General features: G+C 45.3%; 1 protein-coding gene across 1 annotated transcript; it reads right to left on the bottom strand.

Annotated features, from left to right (window-relative positions):
• Positions 1-1,287: 1,287 nt before the first annotated feature.
• Positions 1,288-27,237, bottom strand: Rpia (ribose 5-phosphate isomerase A). Its single transcript, XM_021165230.3, has 9 exons — positions 26,955-27,237; positions 20,665-20,725; positions 19,072-19,127; positions 12,325-12,384; positions 10,775-10,839; positions 9,932-10,000; positions 9,170-9,311; positions 6,521-6,620; positions 1,288-2,219 (listed from the first exon to the last, which is right to left on the bottom strand). The coding sequence occupies exons 1-9, from the start codon at positions 27,216-27,218 to the stop codon at positions 2,125-2,127; spliced, it is 912 nt and encodes a 303-aa protein (XP_021020889.1). The 5' UTR covers positions 27,219-27,237; the 3' UTR covers positions 1,288-2,124.
• Positions 27,238-27,867: the final 630 nt, after the last annotated feature.

Below are 27,867 nucleotides of genomic sequence, written 5' to 3'. Positions count from 1 at the left end.
CTCTGCCTCACAGTGTTGGGATTAAAGGAGTGTGCCACCATGCCTAGATATATAAATATAGCTTAAATATATTAAAAAATAGTTTTAAGCCAAACTCCAACTTGTCCTGTGTGCCCAAGATAAAGCAAAGATACTAACTGAAACTGGCTTAGCTCATTCGCCACTTAAAAGATCACATTTAGTAATCTAATGGAAAAATCTTTCATTTTAATTCAATCTTTCATCAAAATGTATCTCTAGGCTGCCCATTGGTGCCTACCAGGTATTTTGTTTTTCTCTATCAGAAGAAAAACTTCACATTAGCATTCAAATACCCTAGTTCCGGCACAGGTGTCAAAGCCTGTGAAACCGACAGGAAATGTGTATGTGAAGTGGAGCAAACAGGTGTTTCTGAAATTGTTTATCCACACCACACTAATTGTTTGTTTTGAAAACTGACTATATCGAATTTCTTATCTCATTCTGCACAAAAGTTGCTGACAAACCAATTAAAAATAATGCACTCCTAACACCAACAGCTGAGGGAGAACGCCTCTTCCTTTGCTTGCTTGTTTTTTAGACAGGGTTTCCCTGTATAGCCTTGGCTAACCTGGAATTCACTGAGACCAGGCTAGCCTAGAACTAATAGATACACCTGCCTAGGCTGTGACTAAAGGCATGTACCACCACACTGGGCTGGAAAATGTCCATTTAAACCTCAGTCCTGGCTAGCTTTTATTCAGAGACTTGATTAAGAATCTGGACACCAACACATGTAACAGAGTTCAAACTTCAAAGCAGAAGGTAGGCTGAAAAGCTAGCTGACTGACTGCTAAGTATCGTGCAGTTAGCATGGGAGGAACCAGGGCTCTCAGCACCAGGATGTGTGACAGAATGGACTCGTAAGGCCTTGTCAACCATCACTGAGCTGGCCACGGCCTGCCATCCTCTGGGAAGTTTTTTCTAGGCACTCAGCTCTTTACTAGGCAGTTTATCTAAACTAGAGACTCAGGGAAGCGAGAAAATTCCAGTCTCTTCTAATGCTCAACTCCCATACAACCCAACAGAGCAGCTGGGAGTGAACAGGCCTGTGCTCAGCAATACTGCCCTCACCCAGACAGAGAAAACTAACTCTGCAGCAAAGGTAGAACACGCGTGTCCTTGTTCAATACAGGAGATAGTCTGTCAGAAACAACAGAAGCGTTTACCTAGGCTGAGATGATCCCACTCATGGATATAAACTAACTGAGCAAAACTGATTCCCATCAGTGCAAACTCGGGAGAGAAGACAAAGGATCAAAATGGCACAGTAACGTTTATTTCAACCTTCAAACAGCACAAAGTGACAGCTTCTGATACCAAATCATACAAGGGTCATCGGAGGAACAAAACAATATTAACAAAGAAAATCATTCAAACAACAAAAAGTAAGTGCTTCACATCTCAGACAATGCTGGGCACTGCCAGCAGGCGCTTCCACCGGGGGCTTCCAACAGCAGCAGGAGCAAAGCCAAGCCAGGATCCAGGAGAAGGTGCATTCTCGCTCACCTGAAGTTATACCCTAGTCACTACAACCCCGCTGCTCCATTCACAATTCCCTACACCTGATCTTAAAATGTAACTAGGATTTGGGAGTGGTAACAATGAAAACACCCTCGAAACAGAAGAGTGTGGCAAGAAAGTAAACAGTAAACAAGGTTTCCCATAAGGCATCAGGAGACCTGCTGGTGGCTGCTCACTGCACCAGCTTAGAAAAACGTTCTTTCTCAGCAAACCCAAAACTTCAGAAGGTTAACCAGCAGGTCCAGTCAAAGCTTTCAGAGACAATCCTGATCTCTTATTTTTATTATACATTTTTTTTTGTTTTTGGTAAGGTTTCATATAAAACATAAAATCAAGTTCTATTTTATAAAAAAACTGAATATTTTAATAGTAAAAATATATATATTTAAATTTCTTTTTAAAAAGACACATAGCAATACTTCATAAGACTGGATTTGACTACCCCCACCCACCCATGGCCAGCCGTCCACTCTGGCACTGTAGACAGCTACATGAAGTTACATTAAGGCAAAGGCTCCTGGTGAGGCGTGTCCACTGTGCCTGGGCTGGAGACTCAAGGTGAGCACTCCGCTCCTCTCAGAGCTAGAAGGGCTTCTCCCTCACATTCACTGAGCCATCCTGCATCCCGAAGTAGACTCTCTCTGCCATGTTGATAAAAAGGCCTGTGTCCACCACGCCTGTAGAATGAAGAATAGGTGCATTAAAGTCCAGCTTCCCAGAGCAAAACAAGCATCAAGTATTCCCAGGGGCAAATATCACAAGCCAGCAGCGGACAAAACACAATCTGAAAGAAACCGGGGTTTTCTTTGTTCCTTGCTGGCAGCTCTTCCGTCTGCTACATCATGGCTTGCTCTGTGTTCCCAAATGTGCCAGCTTCATCCCAGCCCAGACCCTCTTCTCACGCTGCTCCCCTCACCTGCGGCTCATCCTCCTCTGTCTCAAGGTCGGCTCCTCTTCATCCCCCCACATGCCTGCTATAGAGACCCTCCAAGGCTATATCACTCCTCCCAGGAATGCTCAGTCAACTGCCATCCTTGAAAAGCTTCCTCCGAGTAGAAGATATTCACAAAGCATACACCTGACAAAGGAGTCACATCAGAATACAGTTCCTAAGCCACTAAGTAAGTGACAACCCAACAGAAAAAGGAGTTCAAGACCTAAACAAGTACTTCTTAAAAGAAGCAAAGCATTGAAGCTCACTAGTGACAGGGCATGAACAACTGACACTCAGTCACCACGATGAGTAATGGCAGGTGACCAGAATGTGGAGGCAGGAATATCCCTGAAGCCTGCTGGCCATCGTCCAGCTCCTGGTTCAATGAGAGACTCTGACTCAAAGAAGAGAGGACACATCTGGCTTCTGCACATACATAAGTGTACACATATGCACTTGCATGCACTCATGTACACATGCACACACACATGGTAGCATGAATAAATTACCATATTGTTTGCGCACACATATTAACAGTGGAATGCTCAGCAATGAGAATTAACTAACTATATAAAGCCTTCACCAAAAATGTTCACATATACACATACATTAAGTGAGTTAACACTGGCCAACTATCAAAGAAAATGGGAGTGAACCTAGTATGGAGGGACAATGACCACTAACAGGGATCTGGTTAAGTAAACTGTTACTCAGCCACAAAATTGGAATGTCACCACTATTTTTTTTTAATTAATTTATTTATTTTATGTGCATGAGTACACTGTAGCTGTTTTCAGACACTCCAGAAGAGGGCATCTGATCCCAATACAGATGGCTGTAACCACCATGTGGTTGCTGAGAATTGAACTCAGGACCTCTGGAAGCGCAGTCAGTGCTCTTAACCACTAGCCATCTCTCCAACACTCATCCTTTTTCTTTTTAAGTAGGGTTAGGGGCTGGAGAAATAGCTCACCAGTTGAGGGAACTGACTGCTCTTCCAGAGGACCCAAGTTCAAATCCCAGCACCCACATAGCAGCTCACAACTGTCCATAACTCCAAGATCTGACACCTTTACAGAATGCATGCAGGCAAAAACACCAATGCACATTAAAAGAATAAAAAACGGTATCACTATCTCTTGTAAGTCAATATGTAAAAAGCTAAGGAGAAGGCAGAACACAACCTAAGTATGCCTGGAGTTAAAGGAGTGAGGCAGGGGAGTTTCAACTTGAGTTTTTGTGGAAGATCATCTCAGAACAAGCCATACAATTCCTTTAGTAACACTAGCTGTCTCCAGACAGGGTAACTAGCTGCCTGATTGGGTGGCATTTGCCACTGTTTACCCATAATGGTGAACAAAGGTATAAGGATATAAGGTATGAAGAAACAAAGGATAAATTAAAACATCTGTGGACAGCCCTCAATCCACAAGCGAAATGAGAGCTGAGTCACTGAAGTATGAAGGTCCTGGCACAACCCGCCTCACAGCTAGTTTTCTGAGGATGGACAAAGCAGTGCTCAACACTCATCCTGATCGCCGCCTTTGTAGCACAGCCCAGACGCTTCAATCTGGCCCCAGAGAAAGTCAAACCCATTTCAAAAGCTATAAAAAAATAGCAGAGCAGCAGTCTGAGGCATGATTCTAGAGCCTCAAATTAATGAGGTGCTAGGAGTGACTGATCCCCTCACCCCAAATAAAATCCAGAGGAAAGGGCAGAGCATGCTGAATGTGAGCAGACGCAGGACCCAATGAAACACGGATAGGGACTCTTTTCTGAGTGTCTCCATCATGCAAATGGACCTGGGAAGAAACAGGAAAGCTTGCCCTTGCCCTGGGAGTTTGTCTAATCCAATAGGCAAAAAGCAAGAGAAAAGGAGAGCCAAAGACAAACCAGGGGTGGGCCTGTGGTAATAGTTCATCTTCCTCACTCTAAGCTGTATGTAGATTCTTCAGGTCAGGCTTAGGAAAGGCAAGAAAGGCCTCAAGAAGAGCAAGAGAGCCCCCTAGTGGGCACAGCAGGAACTGGCCTTCCACTCCACCATGGGTCAGTCTGCACTAACCAGGCAAGTGCACTCTGCCTACGGAACATGGCCTCCACGCCACCATCCTAATGCCTTCTTGGCCTTTCAGTCAGAGAGGCAACACTAAACAACAGTTTCACTAATGAATGAGGGAAAGATTTTCAGAAGACTAAAGACGATCAGAGGCTGGACTTGGAAGAAGGAGCTGCCTTATTACACGGCTTATATTATATTATATAGTTATATTCAAACTGGCTTCACTCTCAACTAGCACAAATAACAATCTACAAAAAAATAAAAAATAAAAAACGGCAGTGGTGGTACAAACACACCTTTAATCACAGCGATCAGAAGGCAGAGGCAGGCAATCTCTCTGTTCAAAGCCAGCCTGCTTTACAGAGTAAGCTCCAGGACAGCCAGGGCACAGAGAAACCTTGTCTCAAAAGAATAGGGGTTGGGGAGGTGTCAGTGGGCACTGAAGTGAGGTTTCATGTAGCCCAGGTTGGCCTCAAATTCATTATGTAGCCAGGGAAGTCCTTGACCTCTGATCATCCTGCCTCTACCTCCAAAGTCACAGGACTGCAGGCATGGGCCTGTGTGGGCACAATCTACTGGTTAGTTAATGGTGACAGCAGTGCATCCTCTCCCTAGGGACTTTAGTCTTCCAGCGCTGTTTTAAAAGGTGATCTAGTACTATTTTTGGCCCTTTTTACAAAGAAGAAACTGAGGCACACCGCTCTTAGCTAGGGGTCCGAGTTCATACTGCTAGAACATGGCTGGGTCAGAAGTTCATCCAGGCAGTGTGCTCCCAGCATCCACTCAGCCACCACACTCTGAAAACTGATTTGTTTTTCTCACTGCCCAGGTATGATTTAGATTGCCCCTCAGCACTGCAACAACGATGCCTTTCAAGTCACCTCCTCCTGTAAATGCCCTTCTACAAGCTCTGACCTGCCACACTTAAGCCTGGACGCCAATTCATCTCTATCCAGCTCACCCAACCCTCACCCCAGCGGGGAGGCCCTCAACTCCTACTGATTATCCCTTGGCCTAAGTCTATGCTTACATCACACAGCCTCACTTGAGTGAGCAAGCATCCAAGCCAGGGTCTTGGGGCTGGGGAGAGGGCTCAGTGCTCAAGTGAGCACACTGATCTTGTAGTGACCCAAGTTCAATTCTGAGCACCCACAACAGAAGGCTCACAACCAACTCCAGCTCCTGGAGGCCAGATGCCCTCTTCTGGTCTCTATGAGCAGTTAAATGCACACACTCACACACATAATTAAAAATAACACAAATCTTAAAACTTCAAGGTCAAGAGGCAGAAAACCTAGAGCTCACACCGTGATGCTGTAGGCGTTAGGCAAACCACTTAGGTTAGCTCTGGGTCTCTGTGGTCCCCTGTTAACTACCTCATCCAAGTAGGAATTTAATAAAACTTTAGAATGTTAAGCACTGTCTAAAGATGCAATGCAACCGTAGTACACAGATCAACATCACATCTATGAAACTGCTCCACACCTAACAACGCAGCCGCTGTCACTAGACTGTTGCTATTTCTCCAGCAGAGGCAGCACTTCCAGTATCTGCAGGCATGGCTTCACACAGCCTTCCCCAGGGTTCCATCAGCTCTAATCTAGGCCCAATTCCATGTAATCATAGCCTACGACACGTAACCAGTGAATGTAGGTAAACTGAGTCACTTCCCCCACAAAGGTCGAAGAGGCTGCATCAGGCTCCTGGAGGGGGCAGGCGTCTCTCCCAAGGATGGTGAGCTTATTTCAAAGCAAGCACCTCTGACCTTCCATCAGCTCCAAGGCTATCCCAATTCAAACAGACTATAAAATACATATACACCAACACTATTACACAAGCCAAGAGGAGGGAGGTAATGCAAGTTAAAAAACCTCAGACATGGTATACACTGTGCCCATGTTCATGCTGCCTTCTGTGGCCTGCAGAGGGGGTAGTAATGAAGGGAAGTCACTGGGTGACTGTCCAGTGAGCGCCACCCAGATTACCTGGAGTCATTTTGATAGCTGTGTTCACTTCACTCCATTTATGCACCCGGTCAAACTTCCAGTCCAGGATAAAATTCCCGTTATCCGTCACCACAGGCCCCTAGAAGACAATTTCCAATCACTAAGGACGAAAGCACTGGTAGGCAAAAGCAAGAAAGACAACAGGCAGATAGATGTCCCCCACTCTGCTTCCTAGAAGGTGCTTCCATAAAGCAGTGGTGAGCAGGCTCCTTGGGGTCCTACAGACTTGGATCACGTAGGACTTAATGCCACACAGGTATAGAGTTAAGAGCAGCCACTGACTTCTCTAAAACTTGTTTCTTGAGTGTCAAAAAGTGGGACAGAGCTGCAAACAGGAATGGCTCAAGGCAGTGACGTTTTCAACTTAGTACAGTGAAAACCAAGAGAACTACCTCTCAAAGCTTACTTAGCATAAGCACCAGCAGTAACATAGCATCAGGCTGTATGACTTCACACATCACACCTTCTACCTCAGCAGGAATCATTACAAAGGGTGGGCAGACTGACAGAGGTCGAGATGTGAGGGGACAGAACATTTCCTCAACACCACTGGACACTAGAAAAATCCAATTGTTTAGTGAAATAAACGTTGACAGAACATAGGCAGAGGCAAGTAAGACTCCTCCGCAGCCTGGCATGCAGCGCAGGTAGGACTGCAAAGGTAAACCAGGCCTGGCAGCGTCTGTCTCTAATCTCAGCACTTGGGAGGAGGCAGGAAGATCAGGAGCTCAAGGTCAACCTGGACTACACACTTCCAGGTAGCCTCTCTCCAAACAAAAAATGGAAGGGAGGGGCAAAGATAAGGTGCTGCATAGCCAGTAATCACAGCTTCTTTCTAAAGGGAAGTCAAGAAAGTATTGACACCAGGGTACAGTTATTATTTATTTTCTCTAATACCCAAATTTTATTTCTAATAACTATATACACTTCGGTTTGAGGTCATTACATTTGGTTGTTTAGTTAAGTGCAAAAGAAAAGTTCCGGGCTGGTGAGATGACTCAGTGGTTAAGAGCACTGACTGCTCTTCCAAAGTTCCTGAGTTCAAATCCCAGCAACCACATGGTGGCTCACAACCATCCGTAATGAGATCTGACGCCCTTTTCTGGAGTGTCTGAAGACAGCTACAGTGTACTTACATATAATAAATAAATAAATCTTAAAAAAAAAAAAAAAAGAAAGAAAGAAAAGTTACTTGTAACCCACAGTCAGATGCTGAAGAAAAACATCTCCACAGGAGTATCATGTGCTCACACACCGCCCCACCCAAAAAGGCTACTTCCCGCTACGTTTACGACAGAGAATGCAGGTGATGTAGCTTAGTGATAGAGTATTTGCCTAGTATTTCCAGAAGCCTTGACCCCAATTCCTTTTTTTTAAAGATTTATTTTATGTATATGAGTACACTGTACAACTGTAGTTGCTAAAATTGAATTTAGGACCTCTGCTCACTCCAGTTGGTCCTGCTCGCTCCGGCCCAAAGATTTATTATTATAAATAAGTACACTGTAGCTAACTTCAGATGCACCAGAAGAGGTCGTCAGATCTCATTATGGATGGTTGTGAGCCACCATGTGGTTGCTGGGATTTGAACTCAGGACCTTTAGAAAAGCAGTCAGTGCTCCTAACTACTGAGCCATCTCTCCAGTCCTTGAACCCAACTCCTAACACTGGAAAGAAAAGAGAGAGAGAGAGTGGGGCTACCTTGTACAGAAAGTTTCTGAAAAAAATTATCTTCCACTAGCCTTCTGTACTTAGATTAACCAACGGGAACTTCAATAGCTTTGGAGTTTAGTATAGACTGTTACTAATCCACAGGCAGATTATCTTGGGCCATCTACACCTTTTGAAAGGTAAACCCTCTGAAATGTAGACACACTGTGTGTATGGTTCCCACCAACCAAAAGGCTAAGAACAATACCAGAGCTGGGGCAATGGTAGGGCTCACCTTTAATCCCAGGGGAGGCAGAGGCAGGTGGTTCTCTATAAATTTGAGGCCAGCCTGGTCTACAGAGCTAGTTCCAGGACAGACAAGGCTACACGGAGAAACCCTGTCTCGGGGAGGGGAATGCTAGGATAGGGCTGAGGCCTTCACCATTTTTCTATGACCTGCCTACCTGGTGTTTACAATATATATGAAAAGCGTAATTTGTGGCCTTTGTTATGTCTCTGTACATATTAAAAGATTGTTATCTCACTGGAATTTGGAATAACCTAAATCAATGTTCCCAGGCCATAGTTATTCCTATTTGGCTCTAAAGTAAAACTATCTCTTATCCTCTCTGAGATAAGAGTTGTACTCTTACATTGATAGCCTCAGAAAGGATGAAAGAAAAGAAAAATACCACACACACCACAGAACCTGAAAAACTTTCTGCCCCCTAGAGCTTCCCAAAAGACAGTGTTTAGAGGCTGTTCACTGAGCAGTCCAGACCTCAAGTAACCCCGAGGGGTGTCAGGAAAGAACCATGCCTCCTTCTATGGGGGGAGACTAAGGGGTTGGACACAAGACACACACAGATACACACACACACACACACACACGCCAAAGGCCTTGGGACCTAACTGACACAGAAAGCTCTAGAGCAGCACACTGAGTCGGAGTGCTCAGAAACCTCCTTGGCCACTTACTGCCTTGTTGACAGCCATTCGAAGTTCCACCTCACCCCCAAACTTCTGGGTCACAGCTCGGCTCACTGGGACATAGGCCATTGGGATGACTTCAATGGGAATCCCCTTGTGCCACCGATCCCCAAGGTTCTTTGAATCTTTCCTAGAAAAAATGTCAATCAAATTAAATAAGTTCAATACACAAAACCAAATTCAGGCTAGGGGCTGCCTAGACAGCTTCAGAAACACGAGCTGCTTTACACTTGAATATCAAGGCAAAAATTCTAAAATCTGCTCTGATGGTTTGCTGGCTAACTTAGGTTGCTCTTGCACTTAATGTATTTCCTGAGTGATACAAACGCAGGTATCTTTTCTAACATGCTCAGAACAGTGCCTCCTCTCTCAGGCTCCTAGAAAGAAAATCGGCGTGGTCAAAGACTGAGCATAACACAGTCACGTGGAGAAGAGCCTGACCCCAGAGGAAGCAGGATGTGCCGAGTCACTACCTGTGAACCTCAGGGCTTGTCCTGAGGTTACCTGTGAAAACCTAATGAGTAACAACTCAGGCAGAGGAGCTCTGCCCACAGGGTGACACTGCTTCCTCCCTATCCCCAAACAGGAAGGCCCAGCTCTGCGCAAGAGTCAGCAGGAGTCACTGCCTGGAATCCTAGAGAGCAGGAAGTCCTTCCTACATCCCTCCACAGGCTCTCTCCTCTTCCATGGGGACCAAACTTGGGAACCCAGACACCTTCTCTGCTGGTAGGCAGAACCCTGGAACAGTACCTGAAATCAGCAATCACAATGAAGCGACTTGCATAACCAGCCACGATCTTCTCCTGGGTCAGGCAGCCTCTGACAGGAAAGAGCAGGGTGAGATCATCTTCATTTGGGAAGTAGGGTCAGACATGGGAGTCCCAAATGTGTTCAATCCTGACACTTAAAGAGAAATTTGCCTTCATTTCAATCCTATAGTGCTGCTTTCTAGTAAATGGAATACACAAACATCTGCCTGTGTCTGGTAGAAACCTAGAAAGTAGACAATGGTTCTATTCAGGCCAAGCACTTCCCCTCCAACAGGCATCTAAGCAGCACTGTGTTAGGGAGATGACTCTGACCTGCCCTGAATAGATGACCGGTTTGGAACACCTGCCCTGTGGACTGTGACAGCACAAGCCAGGGATACTGAATCTTCTGGCCTATGTCCACTGCTCTCTAGATAAATTACCTCACACCTGCAACAAGTATTACATAATACATTAAAAAAACTGAACGCCCTGTCATCCTGATAAATGTTTCCAAATAAAGGAAGAGCACCCCTCAAGGGATTGTGGACTTCAAAACTTTAACACGTAAGGCACAGACCTAACAGTCTGAGCCAATAAAGTGCTGTGTGTGTACACAGAACAGCATGACAAACCATCTCACTGAAAAGGCCCAGGTTACCTGTCAGCAGATAGACACTAATGGTCAGAAATGCTAGGCTGGCTCAACAGCACATGGTGTCAGGGTGCTGACAGGAAGAAAAACTCATGTGTATCAGGAACAATTGTTTACTCTGTACTCCATTTCGCTTCGCTAAGGGTTAGCTGACCATCTCTTTAGCAACAAAGTCCCCACAACACTCACCCTCCACCCTTGATGAGATTGAGCTCAGCATCCACTTCATCAGCACCATCGATGGCAAGGTCAATCTGGAGGAGGGAAGAGCTCATGAGCTGAGACTGTGCGCCCATGACCGCCGTGAGAGCTCATCAGGCTCTCAGCAGCTCCACTAGGGAGGCCCAAGAAACGAAGGCCCCAGAGCATAAGGCGCTTTGCTGGAGACGCAGGGGAAGGCAGCAGAGGGCCTAGTTCACTGTCCAGCTCCCATCCACTGCATCTGCTTCCTTCACTCTCCATGAACAACGTGGAGTTGTTAGCATGCATTCCCAAGACAGGCTCTACCATTCCCAAAGAAGTCGGCAGGTAAGGGCAAAACATTTAAGACACTGCAGTTTGGGGCTGTCCAAAAGACCATGAACAGATAAACAGCAGGACTGGAGCATTTGATTCCAGGGGGAGAGCAAAGATCAATAATAAAAGAGCAGAGGAAAAACTGATTCCAAAGACCGAACTAATGTGGGCACACATAGGCAATTTCAAATGAACAAGAAAAAATGACGACATCTCCAAAGATGACGAACATTCAGTCCACTCTTGAACTGGAAACTATTTCTGCCCACAGAACTCCCCCGCAAGAGGTCCTTCCCAAGGTCTTACTATGTACTCCACCACATCAACTGCTAGACCCTGTCAAACCCTCACTCCATGCCTATCCCAGTATGCCCAGTCACTCTAGAAAGTCTGGGCAACACCTATCTATGCCCACATACCCATAGCTACTACGTTCCCTTCCAAAGATCCTCTGCTGGCCCTGCCATGGAGCCTGGGCAGCTAACCTAGCCTCTTACTGTAACACGGCTCTAGAGCCTTAAGTGTACCAGCTATAATTCTGCTTCTGCCACTTAAGGAAATGACATACCCTTTCTATATCTATCCCCTGAGATAGTTACAGTACTCACTGTCAAGATTAAACTTAGCCCCACACCTAATGACAGCTCAGGCGGTCCTGGGGTGACAAGGGATGCTACTCACTCTCCACAGCTTCAGTCTTTACTGGAATATCCTTCAATTTAACACTCTTTTCCACAAATATTGGAAATATTTAATTACTTTTCAAGTGGTAATGACTGTCTAAGATATGACATTTTCCTTAGCTTAGGTGTGAGTTCCACAGGCTGGCTCACTTATGAGAAGGGAATTTCGGGAAGCCACAGACCAAACCTGGAACTGTCCACATTCCCTTTACTGAGCCCTGGAGGTTAAATCTTTGGGAAGCTAAACCTGTAGTGTGCCTACACTGTCACTTCTTTGCTTGTGAGTTTGATCAGAATTAACACTCAAGGCCCCAGAACAAAAGTGAATATAATTTGCTAATGTTTTCTGGACCTACCAAGATAGCTGGAGCCCATGAACAACTATAAGCCACCAAAAAAGGGGGAAAAAAAGACAGTCAATCACTTTCTTTCATTCATTCATTCATTCATTCGTTCTCATATTCTCTCTCTCTCTCTCTCTCTCTCTCTCTCTCTCTCTCTCTCTCTCACACACACACACACACACACACACACACTCACCTCTGGGTGTTGATCCAGGTCACTGAGGGTTAAGCCATACTGCAAGATAAGCTGCCTGGCCTAGGAAGGACAGAAAAAAAGCAAGCACGGGTCATTTATACTAAAAATATAGCAAAAGTCTGCAGAATTTGCAGAATTCTTTTGATATGTCAAGCCCTAAAGACTGACCTAGGTTCCCTCTCATATCCCACACTTGCTTGCAGGTAAGTGGGAGATGAAGAGCAATGCTGACTGCTACTTCACTGCAGGGGCTGGAACCACACAGCACAAGGGGAAAGAAACAGTTCCAGAGGTTAAGAGCTGCCCCTCCCAGACTTGGGAAACAATACCAGGGTACTTCTAAAACTTCTACCAATACATTTGGGAGGCTGAGATACACAGCCGATTCAAACTTAGCCTGAGTTATAGTAGTAATGCCCTGTCCCAAAAGACCAAAGACTGGGAATGGAGCTCAGTGGTCCGGCATTCTCCTAGCACGTCAAAGGCCACAGGTCAGATCCCAGCTTGGGCAGGGGCAGGGGGACCTTCAAGAATGGAAAAGTGGAGTCCCAGGGAACTAAGCAGATCCTCCCCACAGCTTCCTTCCTCGCCTCAGACCTGTCCCTCACCCACTGACACCCAAAACCCTCTCCCAGAAAACCACGAGCTGGATCCTCGTGGCAGACAGCGCTTTCCTCCCTCCTACGGACCCTCTTAGTGCCCTGCCCTTCTACATCCAGGGAGGTGGGGCCTGCAGGAGCTATGGCCAGCAGGGAAACAATCAGGATAAGAGTGAAACTCTGGGGCTGGCGAGATGGCTCAGTGGTTAAGAGCACTGCCTGCTCTTCCAAAGGTCCATATGGTAGCTCACAACCATCTGTAATGGGATCCAGTGTCCTCTCCTGGTGTATCTGAAGACAGTGACAACGTATTCACATACATAAAATAAATAAATCTTAAAAAAAAAAAAAAAAGAATGAAATTCTGTTCAGCTCGACTTCGGTAGCCATCCATATGTCAACTTCCATAGTCTGACACCAGGTAGTTTATTTTAGCCATATTTAAGCACAGCACAATTTTCGGGGGGGGGGGGGGAAGGGGGAGGTGCTGATAATCATTAACTCAGTCCCATGAGTATAACAGAGTGCAAGGCATGTTTACACAAAAATTCTTTAAGGTACACCCAGCTTCTTCCATAAAAATGGATATTGTTGAGACAGTGCCCAAATTTTAGGGTCTAGGGACAACGGCTGAGATGAGCACAAAGCCTGCGGCATTGGGACTGGCCCGGCCATAAGATACCAATGTAAACCACCCTCTTTCCCAGCGTTCCTGGACAACAGGTAAACATCTCCTCCTTGGACGAGACAAGCCGTATGTTCAACTTTTCCTGGCTTCTCTTCTGTCGAGGACTTTTAGCCCTCTATACTACCCTCTCCCCATTCCTGCATGTCAGCTCCCAATACCAAGAGACAAGTTCTACCTGGGATCCCCCCACACCCCTGTAGCTACACCAGGCAGAAACACAAAAGCACTCTCTATCAGGCAACCACCACTCTTAATCTCCAGAGAGGGCAACAGGAACTAAGGAACAAAAAACTTATCAACAAAGACAAAACCAGGGGGCTGGCGAGATGGCTCAGTGGTTAAGAGCGCCGACTGTTCTTCCTCTTCCAAACATCCCGAGTTCAAATCCCAGCAACCACATGGTGGCTCACAAACGAAATCTGATGCCCTCTTCTGGAGTATCTGAGGACAGCTACAGTGTACTTACATATAATAAATAAATAAATATTTAAAAAAATAAAAATAAAATAAATTCAGCCTGGTCTCCTTAGTTCCAGGCTAACCATGACTACGTGGAATTTAGATAGAGTAAGCATTGGAGTCTTGGCTGAAAATAATGTTTACAAATTAGTTTACAAATTATAACTCATGTACCAAAACGCACACACTCTTAAGTACTGTGGCAGACACAAAATGTACGCTAGATGTCTTTCCAGGACATAAAAAACAAAAAAACAAAAAAAACAAAAAAAAACCAAAGACAAAACCAGACATCAGCACCTAGATTACAGTCATCCCAAAACCAGATGCCTAAGCAACAGAGTAAAACACAGTAAATAGTAGCCACAGTAAATAGTAGCCACAGTAAATAGTAGTCACAGTAAATAGTAGTCTCCTTAGAGCCCAGCAACTCTACTACAGTAAGCCCTGAGAAAGGCAATATGGATGAAGCACAAGAGAAGGGCTTCAAAATAATAAATCCTCTTCCTGTTAAAAGTCCTAGCCAGGCGTGGTGGCTCACGCCTTTAATCCCAGCACTCGGGAGGCAGAGGCAGGCGGATTTCTGAGTTAGAGGCCAGTCTGGTCTACAAAGTGAGTTCCAGGACAGCCAGGGCTATACAGAGAAACCCTGTCTCGAAAAACAAAAAAACAAAAAAAGTCCTGAGAGACTAGGGATACAAGGGACATACCTCAACATAATAAAGACAACAAACCCAGAACCAACATCAACTTAAATGGAAAGAAACTGAAAGCAACTCTACTAAAATCAGGAACAAGGCAAGGTTGTCCCCTCTCTCCATATCTATTCAATATAGTACGTGAAGTCTTAGAGCAATAAGATAACTGAAGTAGATTAAAAGAATACAAATTGAGGCAGAGGCAGGCGGATTTCTGAGTTCGAGGCCAGCCTGGTCTACAAAGTGAGCTCCAGGACAGCCAGGGCTATACAGAGAAACCCTGTCTCGTAAAAACCAAAAAAAAAAAAAAAAAAAAGAATACAAATTAAAAACGAAGTCAAAGTATATATTTGCAGAGGATGGCAGTATACATAAGTGACCTGAAAATTTCACCAGGAAACTCCTACAACTGATAAACACTTTCAGTAAAGTAGCAGGATACAAAATCAATATATACATAAATCAGTAGCCATATATACAAATTAGTATCCTATATACAAATGAGAAACAGACTGAGAAACAAATCAGAGAAGCAACACCTTTCACAATGGACTCAAATAATACAAAATGTTTGGATAACTGTAACCAAGCAAGTGAAAGGCTTGTATGATTAAAAACAAGTCATGAATAAAGAAATGGAAGACAATATCAGAACCTCATAAATTGGTAGTATTAACATAATAAAAATGCTTTTGGGCAGCCTACCAAAGGCAATCTAGAGATACAGTACAATTGTCATCAAAATTGATCATTGATCTTGAAAAGGTAATTTTCAGCTTCACATAGAAACAAAAAACCCAGGATAGCTAAAACGCTCCTGGATAAAGACTGCTGGAGTTATCAGTATCACATCTCTGATCTCAAACTGAGCTATGGAGCTATAGTAATGAAAACAGTGTGGTTCTGGCATAAAAACAGACATGTTGATCCACAGAATTTGATTATAGACCTGAACATAAATCCATACACCTACGGACACCTGATTTTTGATGAAGCAACTAGAAATACACCCTGGAAAAAAAAGACAGCATCTTCAACAAATGGTGCCGGACAAACGGAATGGCTCCATGCAGAAGAATCCAAATAGATCCATACTTATCACCCTGTACAAAATTCAACTTCCAAATGAATCAAAGACCTCAATTTAAGGCCAGACACACTGCATCTGATAGAAGAGAAAGTGGAGAATAGTTTTGAACTCAATGGCGGCACAGCAAAGGACTTTCTGAACAGAACACAATTAACACAGGCATTAAGATCAACAATTAATAAATGGGTCTCATGAAACTAAAAAGTTTCAGTATGTCAAGACACCATCATTCAAAGCAGCAGCTACAGAATGGGATAAGATTTTTAGCAACTACACACCAAACAGAGGACTAACATCTAAAATATACTTTTTTAAAAAATCAAAAAGCTGGACATCAAGAAAACAAGTACCTGATTGTAAAATGGGGTAGAGATCTAAACAGAATTCTCAAAAGAGAACACAAATGGCAGAGAAGCACTTAGAGAAATGTTCACCATCCTCAATCATGAGGGTAAGGCAAATCGAAATGACCCTGAGATTCCACCTTACACCTGTCAGAATGGCTAAGCTCAAGAACACAAGTGACAGCGAGGATGTGGAAGAAGGGAACACGCTTCCACTGCTGTTGGGAGCACAAACTTGACAGCCACTATGGAACTCAATGAGGCAGATCCTCAGAAAAATGGTAATTATCTACCTCAAGATCCAGCTCTACCACTTATGGGCATATATCCAAAGGATGCTTCCTCGTACCTCAAAACACTTGTGCAACCATGTTCATCACTGCTCTATTCATGATAGACAGAGAGTGGGTAAAGGGACCAACAGATGTGGGGGTCAAGAAGTGTGGTATACTTACACAAAGGATAATTACTCAGCAGTTAAAACAATGAAATTCACAGGTAAATGAATGAAGCTAGAAAAAAATCATCATGCTAATATAGTTTCCGGCGTAACGTGTTTTGTTCTTTTTTTTCTTTTTTCCTACACAGCAGTTTTATTGATTCTCTGGGAATTTCACATGCATCCAATCACATTCCTTCCCAATCCTTCCATGTTCTTCCCCACTTGTGACCTCCTACCTCAAAAGAAGTAAAAACATAAAAAATAAAAATAAAAATAAAGGAAAAAAATCATTCTGAATGAGTTAAGCCAGACCCAAAAAGACAATATGGGTTGCATTCACTTATACATGGATGTGCCAAGTCTGCCAAGACCTTGGTGGGGACAGAATGACATGGTTCCTGCCCCTGGGACAGGGCAACAGATGGGAGCTAGTGTCCAAGGCTGCCATGGTTTGTTTGTATGAAAAGTGTACATATTTTACATTCCTCCTCTAAGGAATGTCCTCCCTTAAGGAATGTCCTCCCTGTTAAAGATGACTCCAGGATAATCAGAAATGAGTCCCGGAGGCAAAGGTGTGGCTAATGTTTTATGGTAAACACCGGGGCCTTCAGGACAGCCCTTAAAGCTGTGAAAAATAACTCTAAAAATATGAGTTCAAAAATATATAATTTCTCAAAAAATAAGGATGCAATGTGAATTATAAGAGGGGCTTCATGAATCTGAAGGAACAAAGGCAGTTACACTATGAGCCAACTTGTCAGAAAGACACTAGGGAAGGAGATAAAGGAATTTAGGGAGTGGTGACCCCAGGAGATCCCACCCAGCTAAATTAGTTTGTGTTTACAAGGGCAGATTCCTGAGTTCAAGATCAGCCGCACGCAGAGCTAATTTATTAGATTTAGGTGAGGTAGAAAAAGTAATTTCAGGACAGGTCCCTACCCAGTTATCTTATTGTCTATGCTTAACAGAGGTAGACAGATCTTTGAAATCTTTTTTTTTTCTTTTTGGTTTTCCAAGACAGGGTTTCTCTGTGTAGTCCTGGCTGTCCTGTAACTAACTTTGTAGACCAGGATGGCCTCGAACTCAGAAATCTACCTGCCTCTGCCTCCCAAGTGCTGGGATCAAAGGCGTGCACCACCACTGCCCAGCAGATCTTTGAATTCTTTTGCAATGTTAAAAGGAAATGTGTGCTTGCTCTCTCCTAAGAATTAAGGGGCTTGGATCATGAGATGCTGACTCATAGGATAATTAAAAGGAAACCTAGAGTAAATGAGTGGATTGATCTGTAAAATAAAAGACTGGGTTTATGATCTGCAAGAGATGAGCTATCCAAAAATTTTTTAGAATAGCAAGGGAAAACTGCTTGGAGAATTGTCTTGAGCAGAACATAAAGAGAGCTGTCTCGAGATCTCCAGAGAAAGCAGATCAGAGAGAAAGAAAGCAGAACAGAGAGAAAGCAGGCTGGAAAATTGTCTCGAGGAGAGCACAGGCCACCAGCTTTGACCCTCAATTCGTCTTCAAGTTGTTGGCCCCAAACACCCCTTCTCTCAGAACCCCTCTCCAAGCAGGAGCTGGCCCTCAGCATGGGTATTAGCTGTTAAGTCTTGACTGGGGATGGACTGGCTGACCCTAGGAAGGGGAAATAGGGTAGTTATGAATGCATGGAGGGGGTGAAACAGGAAGATCAAGTGGAATGAGGAGAGGTGAGGGAGAGGGAAGAACAGATAAAACTATGGCTTCCAGCTTCTTCAGGGTTCCCAGCTCTCCCACCTGTACACAGCCACTGTGGGAATACTCAACTTTTCTTATAAACCCACTTGTAAAGCAATTGTTTCTCTCGGTTCTATTACTCTGGCAAACTTTCCTCACTGAAACAGCCATTGGTGGATAGAATTGTATAAAGTCAGATGAAAACAGAGCTTCTCAGTCTACTTACTCTCTCTCTTTCCCGGCTCCTCTGCCTTCCCCATCCAGTTCTGCTATTGTATAATCAAACCGTGAACTACACTTATATTACTATAACATCCCAAATTCTTTTCGTGAAGTTCCCTTCATCCCTTTACAGGATAATAGTCCCTGAGGCTAAAGGCCACACAGTTGTCTCTGCATACTCCAAACAGAGCCTAACTCATAAGAAAACATCAAAGTAAATGAAACAAATAAAATTACACCCCCAGCTGGGCATGGTGGAATATGCTTTTAATCTCAGCACTCAGGAGACAGAGGCAGGAAGATGAGTCTACAGACCAGGTCAGCCAAGGCCTCTGCCTCAAAAAATTACACCAAACATTTGGTCAGCTCCTCCCCTGAGCCTGGCTCCCTCAAGGAAACCATCCTGGATTAACAACACAAAGCTGGAGTACAGTGGAACCCAGAAGACCTGACAGCGGCTAAGACATGGACGGAGACACATGGGACATGATGTACCTGGAAAGATGTGGGGATGCAGATGAGGTCCAGATTCTCTTGCTTCACTCTTTCAGCTGTGGAGACAAGAGTCACACTGGTATTGTTCAACTCCCCACAATTGATTTTATGGTCCCACGTGCATTTCTAAAATCCAACCAAAGGGGAAAGACCAAAAGCCTATCTTCCACTGACAGCTGCCTCTGCAGACACTAGAGGGCCTGGGAGGCAAGAATGACCACAGGAAAAGCCATTTCAGTGGTACTGCTGCTGTGGGTCTGCAATTTGCTAAGAGCTGTGTATTCAACCTTTTTAAACCAGATAACCCAAGAGATAAGTTATGACTATCACCCTTCTTTGCACATGAGGAAACAGGGTCACTGAGAAGTAAATTACCTTAGTAGTCACACAGCTACCCCATGGCTGGAATATGGTCCTTAGTGGTCTTTCTTCCCTTTCCCGTTATTTTTAGGGGTGGAGGAGGGCAAGGTAGGGCTCAAGACAGGGTGTCTCTATTTGGCTCTAGCTGTCTTAGAACTCTTTAGCCCAGGCTGGTCTTGAACTCAGATCCACCTGCCTCCCCCAGTGCTGGGATTAAAGGTGCGGGCCACCTCTGCCCTTCTGGCAGCTGACTCTCAATCTTAGCTACAATCCTACAGTGCCTTTCCAGGGAAGCATCAGACTTCACTTTGTATTTATTAAGAAACATAAGGACCTATAGGCCCCAGAGGATGATTAAAGGTTGGGACAGGTACGGATTAGTTTTAAATTTGTTTATTCATTTTAAACTTTTAGGAAATCTTAATGAGTCTTTAAAAGCTGTCTTCTTTAAATATCGAGTCCTTTAGTTAAGTCTGTCTCTTGGAAGGTTTAGTGGTTACTCCTATGAATCCACAGTAATTCCTGTGGCCTAAAATTCTCCATACACAGGGTTAAGGTGGTTACGTACTGAACACTAAATCTCCCATCAGCCACTTCCCGATCACAACAGGAACCTGGGTTTTGCCTCCTAGGCTCTGACCCTTGGCACCTGCCAAAGATGGGCATTTGGGCAAGCCACTCCCAGGCTTTGTTTTTACCAACAAAGAGCAGGGTTGCAGAACCTGTTGAGCAGTCACCGGAGCTGATAATGCCTGAGCCTTTCCTAAGTACAGAGAGGACCCAATCAAAGTGAAGTCATACCTACAAAAACCAGCCACCAACTGCAGGGACCTCATCCTTGTCCTGTCACAGACAGGACACCGTGACCTCAATTTGTTTGTCTGAGAAACACACAGGTTTCCGAGGAAACCGGAGACCGATACAGAAACCGTGATCTGTGTACACCATCACAGTCTGCTGGGGCCTCACCTAAGTCAATTTCTCCCCTCTGGCTATACACGATAAACACAGGCATCGGCTCCCCAAAGTCAGCCATAGTGGACCAAAATCCTCTTTCCTAAGAGCAGAAACCCTCAGCTAACCTCAGATGAACAGCATGTTCTTCCCATCTCCACAAGGCTGAGTGGGGACTAAAACAAAGGCCACACCTGAGCCACCACACCTGAGCCCATCCCCTCCCCTTCCTCCACCTCCTACTCCCATGAGCATACAGGAAACGGTCTGAGGACATACCTATTCGCTGCACAGCGTGGACAATTGTAGAACCACTCCCAATTCCCAGCACTTGGTTATTCTGCCAAAAAGAGAGATGGAAAAGCAAAATTCATTACTACGGTAGTTTTACTACTCTCTTGATCTAGACTTTTAGAGCACTGAAATCATCATGAACAACAGTTCATAGCACAGGTGCAAGGCAGGTACCTTTACAGACCTGTAACCTCTGAAGCTCAGAGCTGTGCTTTATCCTGCTATCCCGCAGACAGAGCCCTCCTCGTTCCTTTCTGACACTAATACCATCCCCATTCACCATTCCTCCATATACACACCCCAAACCAATAATGGGTGGCTCAAGTATTTACACCGTGTAACAGCCCCACAGTAACTGAAGCTGGCCTCACAGAAATGGCCTGCAAATAAGAGTGGAAGGTTCCTGGCCAATCCAAGGGAGGGTATGACATGGGAGGGAGAGGGAGGGAGAGGAGGGGAAGGGAGAGGAGGGGAGGGGAGGGAAGTGGGGAGGGTCACGCTGGGCGTGGGAAACCAGAGCCTGGGCAAGCATGGAAAGCTGGGCCTGCCCTCTGGCTTCATTCCCACACAAGCTCAGCTCTTAGGACACAGGAGACTGTCATCTTCACAACTGTAACCCAAGAAAGTTCAGGGATACATCATGCCTGCCAGCCAGAATTCTGCCCATGTCAGCAAAAGAACAGGATAGGAGGGGAGGGGAGGGAGTGACTTCAGAAGTAAATCTTTCTTCCATCCAGCTCACACCAAGGGGCCCTACTTTTCATGGGAAGAAAAATGAAAGCCTAGGAAGTCTTCGTTCCCATAGCAAAACTCTGGGCTGGAGGCCTGACACTGTGAGGACTAGCGTGTTCAATCCAGCCCCAATCCCAGAATGGAAGTATAATGGTGAAAGGATTTTACTCAATGTAGCTACACTAAGACACAAAGCAAGCATTTGGCCATCCCCAGGGCACTGGTGTGAGCTTTGATTTTTGGTAGGAGGGAGGGAGGGAACAAGAGAGACACATAATTAAGCAATGCTGGTCAGACTCTGCTCTGTTGGATCACTATCACAGTTAAGATGCCTGCCTCAAAGACATCCTTCTGGCTGGAGTAAACCCAGCATGAAAGGACTACTACTTACAGGGTGACTTCATCACACAGCAATTATGTCCCTAGCTTCCAACACTAAGGCTTCCATCCTAAGAAAGAGAAGATACCTATGGCCAGATGATAGGACCACAAAGAAAAACCAACAGGACACTATCAAAACCAATATGGAGCTTGGCTCCTAAGCAACTTCCCGGAACACCCTACCCTCAGGCTATGGCAAAACCACCACCAACAGAGCAGCAGCCGACACTGAACCCTGCCTGGACTAGCAGTTCTCAGCCTGGGGTCTCAACCCCTTTGGGGTCAAATGACCCTGCCACATGGGTCACAAGTCAGATATACTGTATGTCAGATATTTACATTATGATTCATAATAGCAACAAAGTTACAGTTACAAAGTAGCAATGAAAATAATTTTATGGTTGGGCATCACGACAACATGAGGAACATGAGGGTCACAGCACTAGGAAGGTGGAGAAACAATGGCCTAGAAGACCCACACTTGCCTTCCACCAAGTACTTACACCAACCTACATATCTTAATAAGCCAAATTTCACAACCATCCCTATTACCTAGAGACCCACTGGCTCACTTGCAACAATGCAAGAAAAAAAACTGAAGATTTTGAAGTAAGCCAAAAGATTAATAGATTCCTTCAATAGAATTGTAGTACCTGTATTATGCAATCCTACAAGAATGTGTGCAATTTTACAGCTCTGTAAAGGCTGACCTCTGCCTGTAGAAAACTGTTAGTATATCTTGTCCATAAAATTTAATTCACTGTGTTCTATGAAATGCAACTCGTCATTACCCTATATTTATTATACAATAAATTTTAGTCTTTAAAAATTCATTTCATTTTATTCATATCCCATTAATTTAATATGTTGAATAAAATATTGATATAAGAACAGCTAATGTCCTGACCATGTTACCTTTTAACCCTATCTACCACACACACACAACCTCACTTTAAACAATTCAAGGAGTTAGATTGCTGAAAGAACACAGTTTCTCAAATGTCTTGGAGTGGGACAACTATTAGCAATTCACTTGGCAAGGGAAAGGCTATTGTGAAACTTCCTCGTAGGAGGAAGAAACTAAGCTACAGTTAAAACCCCCAGTGTGCAGGGGTGGCCCCACGGCTCCAGGGCCCGGCATCCCATGCCTCATTTATTCCTTCTCAAAATTAGACTACATCTAAAACTAAAAGACAGAATGACCAACAACTACAAGGAATTTAGAAATGTAAACAAATTAAATCCTGATGGCAATCACACTTAACACACTAAAAATGTTTCTAGCTGGGCCTCTCCTACCTACTTTGCCCATCATTGTCTGTGGGCTTCTGTGGAGGGGGGAGGGGGGGCTCTTTTCAGATTATTGCATAAGGAAGTTCACAAGGCAATGTTAAAGGCAGTAAATGGTAGCACTGTGCAAGCTGTGGGGGTTTTTAAAAGGGGACAGAGGGAAACTGTACTTTTGCAAGGAAATTCTCACTTTAGAAAGTCACAGGCACTTTTTGTTTTTGTTTTTGTTTTGAGACAGGGTTTCTCTGTGTAGTCCTGGCTGTCCTGAAACTCACTCTGTAGACCAGGCTGGCCTCAGAAATCCACCTGTTTCTGCCTCCCAAGTGCTGGGATTAAAGGCATGTGCCACCACACCCGGCAAGTCTCAGGCACTTAAACCCAGGGATTTAAGGCAGTCATTCTTGGCCAATCCAGTCTGTCAGAAACTGGCCTGCAGTCTTGCCTGTTCACCAAGTAGCTGGGTTGACTCCACATGCCAGAGGCTTGACATTATCAGTGTGGGCAAACTTCCTGCCTGCCTTCACAATTTTATCTTGATCAGCAGCAGTTCCCAGGACAATAGACTGAGGGTCTTCCTGAGGTTTCTGTTGAATTCTTGTAGAAATAGAATCCTCAATGCTGACAGCAAACAGGCCATCACCCTTACGTGCACCAGCAAACGGGTGGAAGACAGGAGGTTCTGGATACAGGACACGTGGTAGGATTTCTTTACCAATAGACACAGCCTGCACAGGTGGCGGCAGAAGGAGAGGGATGAGCACTAGGAAGGGAGGGGACTCAATGTCTGTGTGTTATTTGCTTGTTTATTGAGATCAGAGAGTCTCACTAGGTACTCCTGGCTGCCTTGGAACTATGCAGACCAGGACGGCCTCAAACTCGAGATCTGCCTGCCTCTGCTATCAAGTGATTAAAAGTGTACACCACACCCAGCAATTTGCGTTTTAAACCTGGTAGAAGCCATCACACCCAGCAATTTATGTGTCTTTTAATCTGGTAGAAGCCCAGGTTAACATATTCTTCCAAACTCACCAAATTAACCAAGAGGCTCAGCCTACCAGAGCCAACTTTACCGATTTCACCTTCCAGGATGCCATCGAGAAGGCAGTGCACCTAATAAAGTCATCAGCTGTCCCACGAACTCAAAATGCAAGGGAGTCAAATAAAGGAACCTAACAAAATATTTAAGACAGCTAAATATCAAGATGTGAAGTATCCAAATAATGGTGAACACCTCCATTTCTTAAAGCCTAAATAAACGTAACCTGGCCTTCACATTTGACCTGAGGCCAAATCTGATTACCAGACTCCTCATTAGCTCACATCAGTCCTAGCAGCCATGTAGCACAAAGGCCAACTCAGTACATCAGACAGGCTCTATTCTAGATGAACTGCAGGGTCTGCTAGATCTTGCCACCTTCAAACAAAATAACAGGTCCAAGAGTGAGTGCCATAGCCAAAGCCAAATTGGTGCAAACTGGCCCGACAGCTGATAGCCCTTCTAAAAGGCAAGGCTAAACAGCAAGCTGTCAAGTCCAATGTGGTAATCTCATGGATCTATAAGACTGGCTTCGATGGGCTAAGGCTCTTGGTGTATGTGGTGAGTTTGGAATAGTATGTCAGTAAAACAGGCTTCTACCAGATTAAAAACACAAAAACTGCCAAGTACGGTGATGTATCACTTTAATCCTAGCATTAGAAAGGCAAGACAGGCAGATCTCTGTGAGTTTGAAGCCAGCCAGGTCTACATAGTAAATCCCAGGGCAGTCAAAAATACCTAGTAAGACTGTCTCAAAAAAAAAAAAACTAATAATAATATTAATACTGTCTGCCCACTAGTTTCCTTGGGTTAGGCCAATCTCAAATCAAAGCCCAGGCTCCACAGAGAGCAAAGGATGAAGAAACAAACCATGAAGATAGCAGAGCTGTCTACACTAACCCTTCTGAGGTAACTACACCTTTAGAATCAGGCAGGTCTGGACCTGGTGACAAAGATTCAACTGAGAATTCTGAGTTCTCCATCTACCCTGGAGTAGAAATAGTCACGGTGGAACACCAGCGGGCTGAGGGGACTGGAAACCCCACACTCAGAAAGCCTACAAAAAGGGCCACCAAACCCACAACCCCCAACGTCCATATCAGTGTTCCCACTCCACACAACTCACTGACCACTGCCTAGGCAGCCCTCACTGTACTCCATGCTGAATGTATAGATAGCATTAAGTCTCCTCCCACAGCTCACAGGGAGTTGGGCAAGAGAAACGCACAGAAAACTAGAACATAGGTCATGCTGAAGTGTCTGGGAGTCCAGATCAGAGGGAGCTGGGTGTGCCACCTACCTATAATGCCAGCCCTTGGGAGGCAGAATCAAGTGGGTAAAGCTGAGTGGTGAGACACACCTTTAATCCCAGCACTCGGACAGAAGCAGGTAGATTTCAAAGCTAGCATAGTCCACATATCAAGTTCCTCCCTTGAGATGTGCTAGCCAGCCAGTCAGAGGGGAAGGGAGGGTTTCAAAGCCAGCCTGAGTTTCAAAATAGGAAGAGGAAATCGTCGTCTCCTAGTCTCCTTAAGAAAAAAGCCAAGGGAAAACTGAAAGTAGTAAAGTCCTTTGAATATGGCTGGAACATGAGGGGAAGGCTTGCAGATTTTAATTTAGTCAAATACATAACGATAAGGCAAAGGTCAAGGAGACGTGTACCACTAAACATTAACAGGATAACTAAGATAATGGGCTCTCCTGAGGTATGGATTTCATTTATCAATCTATTAAGTCACTACATAAAGGCATTTTGAAATCTCTCTTTACTGTCCCAGTTTTACCCCTGTGGCACTGAGTTCCAAACACAGAGCCAAATTACACATTTTAAATTCATATTCATACCCCACACCCTCTTAATTCAAGTATAAAATCCTATGCTAACTAGATGAGCAAAAAGCTACCCTAGAACAGAAGAGCCCTGCCTGAAGCAAAAATGGTGTTCTTCTATAGAACAGGCAAGCCTGAGGTTATCAGACCCGGCCCCGCCCACTCAGGCCACCCTCACCCTAGGCAGGAAGATAAAGCTCTAAGAACAACGACTTTGCAAAGTAACTTTGGGCAGCACGGCTTTAACAAGTGAAAAGAATTCCCTTTAACGAAGATATGGATTCTGATAACGCGATCTAAGAAATAGAAAACAAGACCAGGAAACTTCACCACAGGGCAACAGAAGTAATACAATTAAGATAATTAACCTGCTACGTACGGGACAGCAAACCCACCTACACTAAGAGTCCACTCACAGCACCACACCTGCCACTTAACAAATGTGGACACAGCCTTACTAACTGCAAAACATCTGGACCCCTCCTAAAAAGCAGCACTTCCAGATGTCTGTCCACCCGGCCCTGTCAACAGTAACCTGATGGCTTCTTTGTAAAGACAGCACTCTAGCTCCTCAGCGGGAGGAGCTGAAAAGCCTGTTTGGAGTAAAATTTCAAAACACTTCGCAAAACAGCTCCGCTGGCTTCGCGGTAAGTGAGAAGTGAAGAACAGCAGCCTCGGGGCTCACCATTTTCAATGGGCTGATTAGGAGTCACGCATTAACAGCCTGACAAGACTCTAAAACAGAGCACAGCCAGGCTCTACTGTGCACCCAGTTCCAGCCGGACAGGGAATCTTTGTAGCCAAGGCTCCAGTTGGGGGAAGAGTTGACACCCACCCATTCGGGGTCTAGAAGGCCTTTCAAGGGTTGGGAAGTACAGCGCGAATTCGGGTACAAGGCTCACCCTCTCCCCTCTCTCGCAACCCTCGCCCTTTCAGGAGTCAGGCGCACCCGGGCAGTGCCCTGGGCGCGCAGCACGAAGCCATCACGCCGCCACCAGCTGCCCACCTTCACGTGGTTCTCCACCGCCGTGTGGCTCGCCAGCTTCTTAGCCTCTTCGGCCTTGGACATCGTGGAGGGGGCCGGGCCGCCCGCGCTCGAGCCTCCCTTGTCGCCGTGGGTCTCCGAATGTGCACGCCCCGGCAACTGCACGTGGGAACCCGAGAGGCCCCAGTTGTTCCCGCCCCCGCCCGAGGCCGCGCCCCCGGCCCGCCCGGGCAAAGGGGCCAGGACCCGCCCGTAGAGGGTGCTGAAGGGCCCGGGGCGCTGCATCCCGCCGCCTCGCTCCAGCCTCTCCGGCCGCCCCACCCCCAACTCCTCCGGAAACCCGCTCGCTTGCGCAACCTGGCCCGCGCGTATTGCTAGATGCGTGTTGCTGGGAAATGTAGTCCTGCGGCGACAGTGGTTCCTAGGCCCTTCTGCATTCGGGACTACAAGTCCCACAATACGATCGACCTAGTGTGCAAATCGCCCGCCTTGACTTCAGACTTTCTGTCCGGAAGGTCCGGGTAACTGCTGTCTAGGAAGCTAATAACTCCCTACCTTGGGGTCAAGTGTTTACACCTTTAGGTGAACTCCAAGAACCTTTCCGGCTGTACGCGTATTCTAGAAAAAGAGAGAGACCTATTAAAAACCTGACCTTGTTTGCCCAGCAAATGAGAACGTTGCTGTGTTGTAAGCGAATCCTCAGGCAAGTGGTTCTACCAACACAACGGCCTTAAAAAAAAAAAAACTTTTAATTACATTGTATTATTTAAGTTGTGCTTGTGGAGGCCAGAGAACAACTTGCATAAGTCCGTTATCTGACCATCTTGGTAGTGTCAGTCAGTACTTTACCGGCAGAGCCATCTTCTTACAATGCTCTAGAGTCACTCCTTGATGACACACTTGGGACTCCCAGGTCTTCTGATGTCTGTGCTAG

This window comes from Mus caroli, unplaced genomic scaffold (genome assembly GCF_978045245.1).
Source record: "Mus caroli unplaced genomic scaffold, Mus_caroli_1 scaffold_7, whole genome shotgun sequence".
Classification (NCBI taxonomy): domain Eukaryota; kingdom Metazoa; phylum Chordata; class Mammalia; order Rodentia; family Muridae; genus Mus; species Mus caroli.
This window is presented reverse-complemented; position numbering and strand designations above follow the sequence as displayed.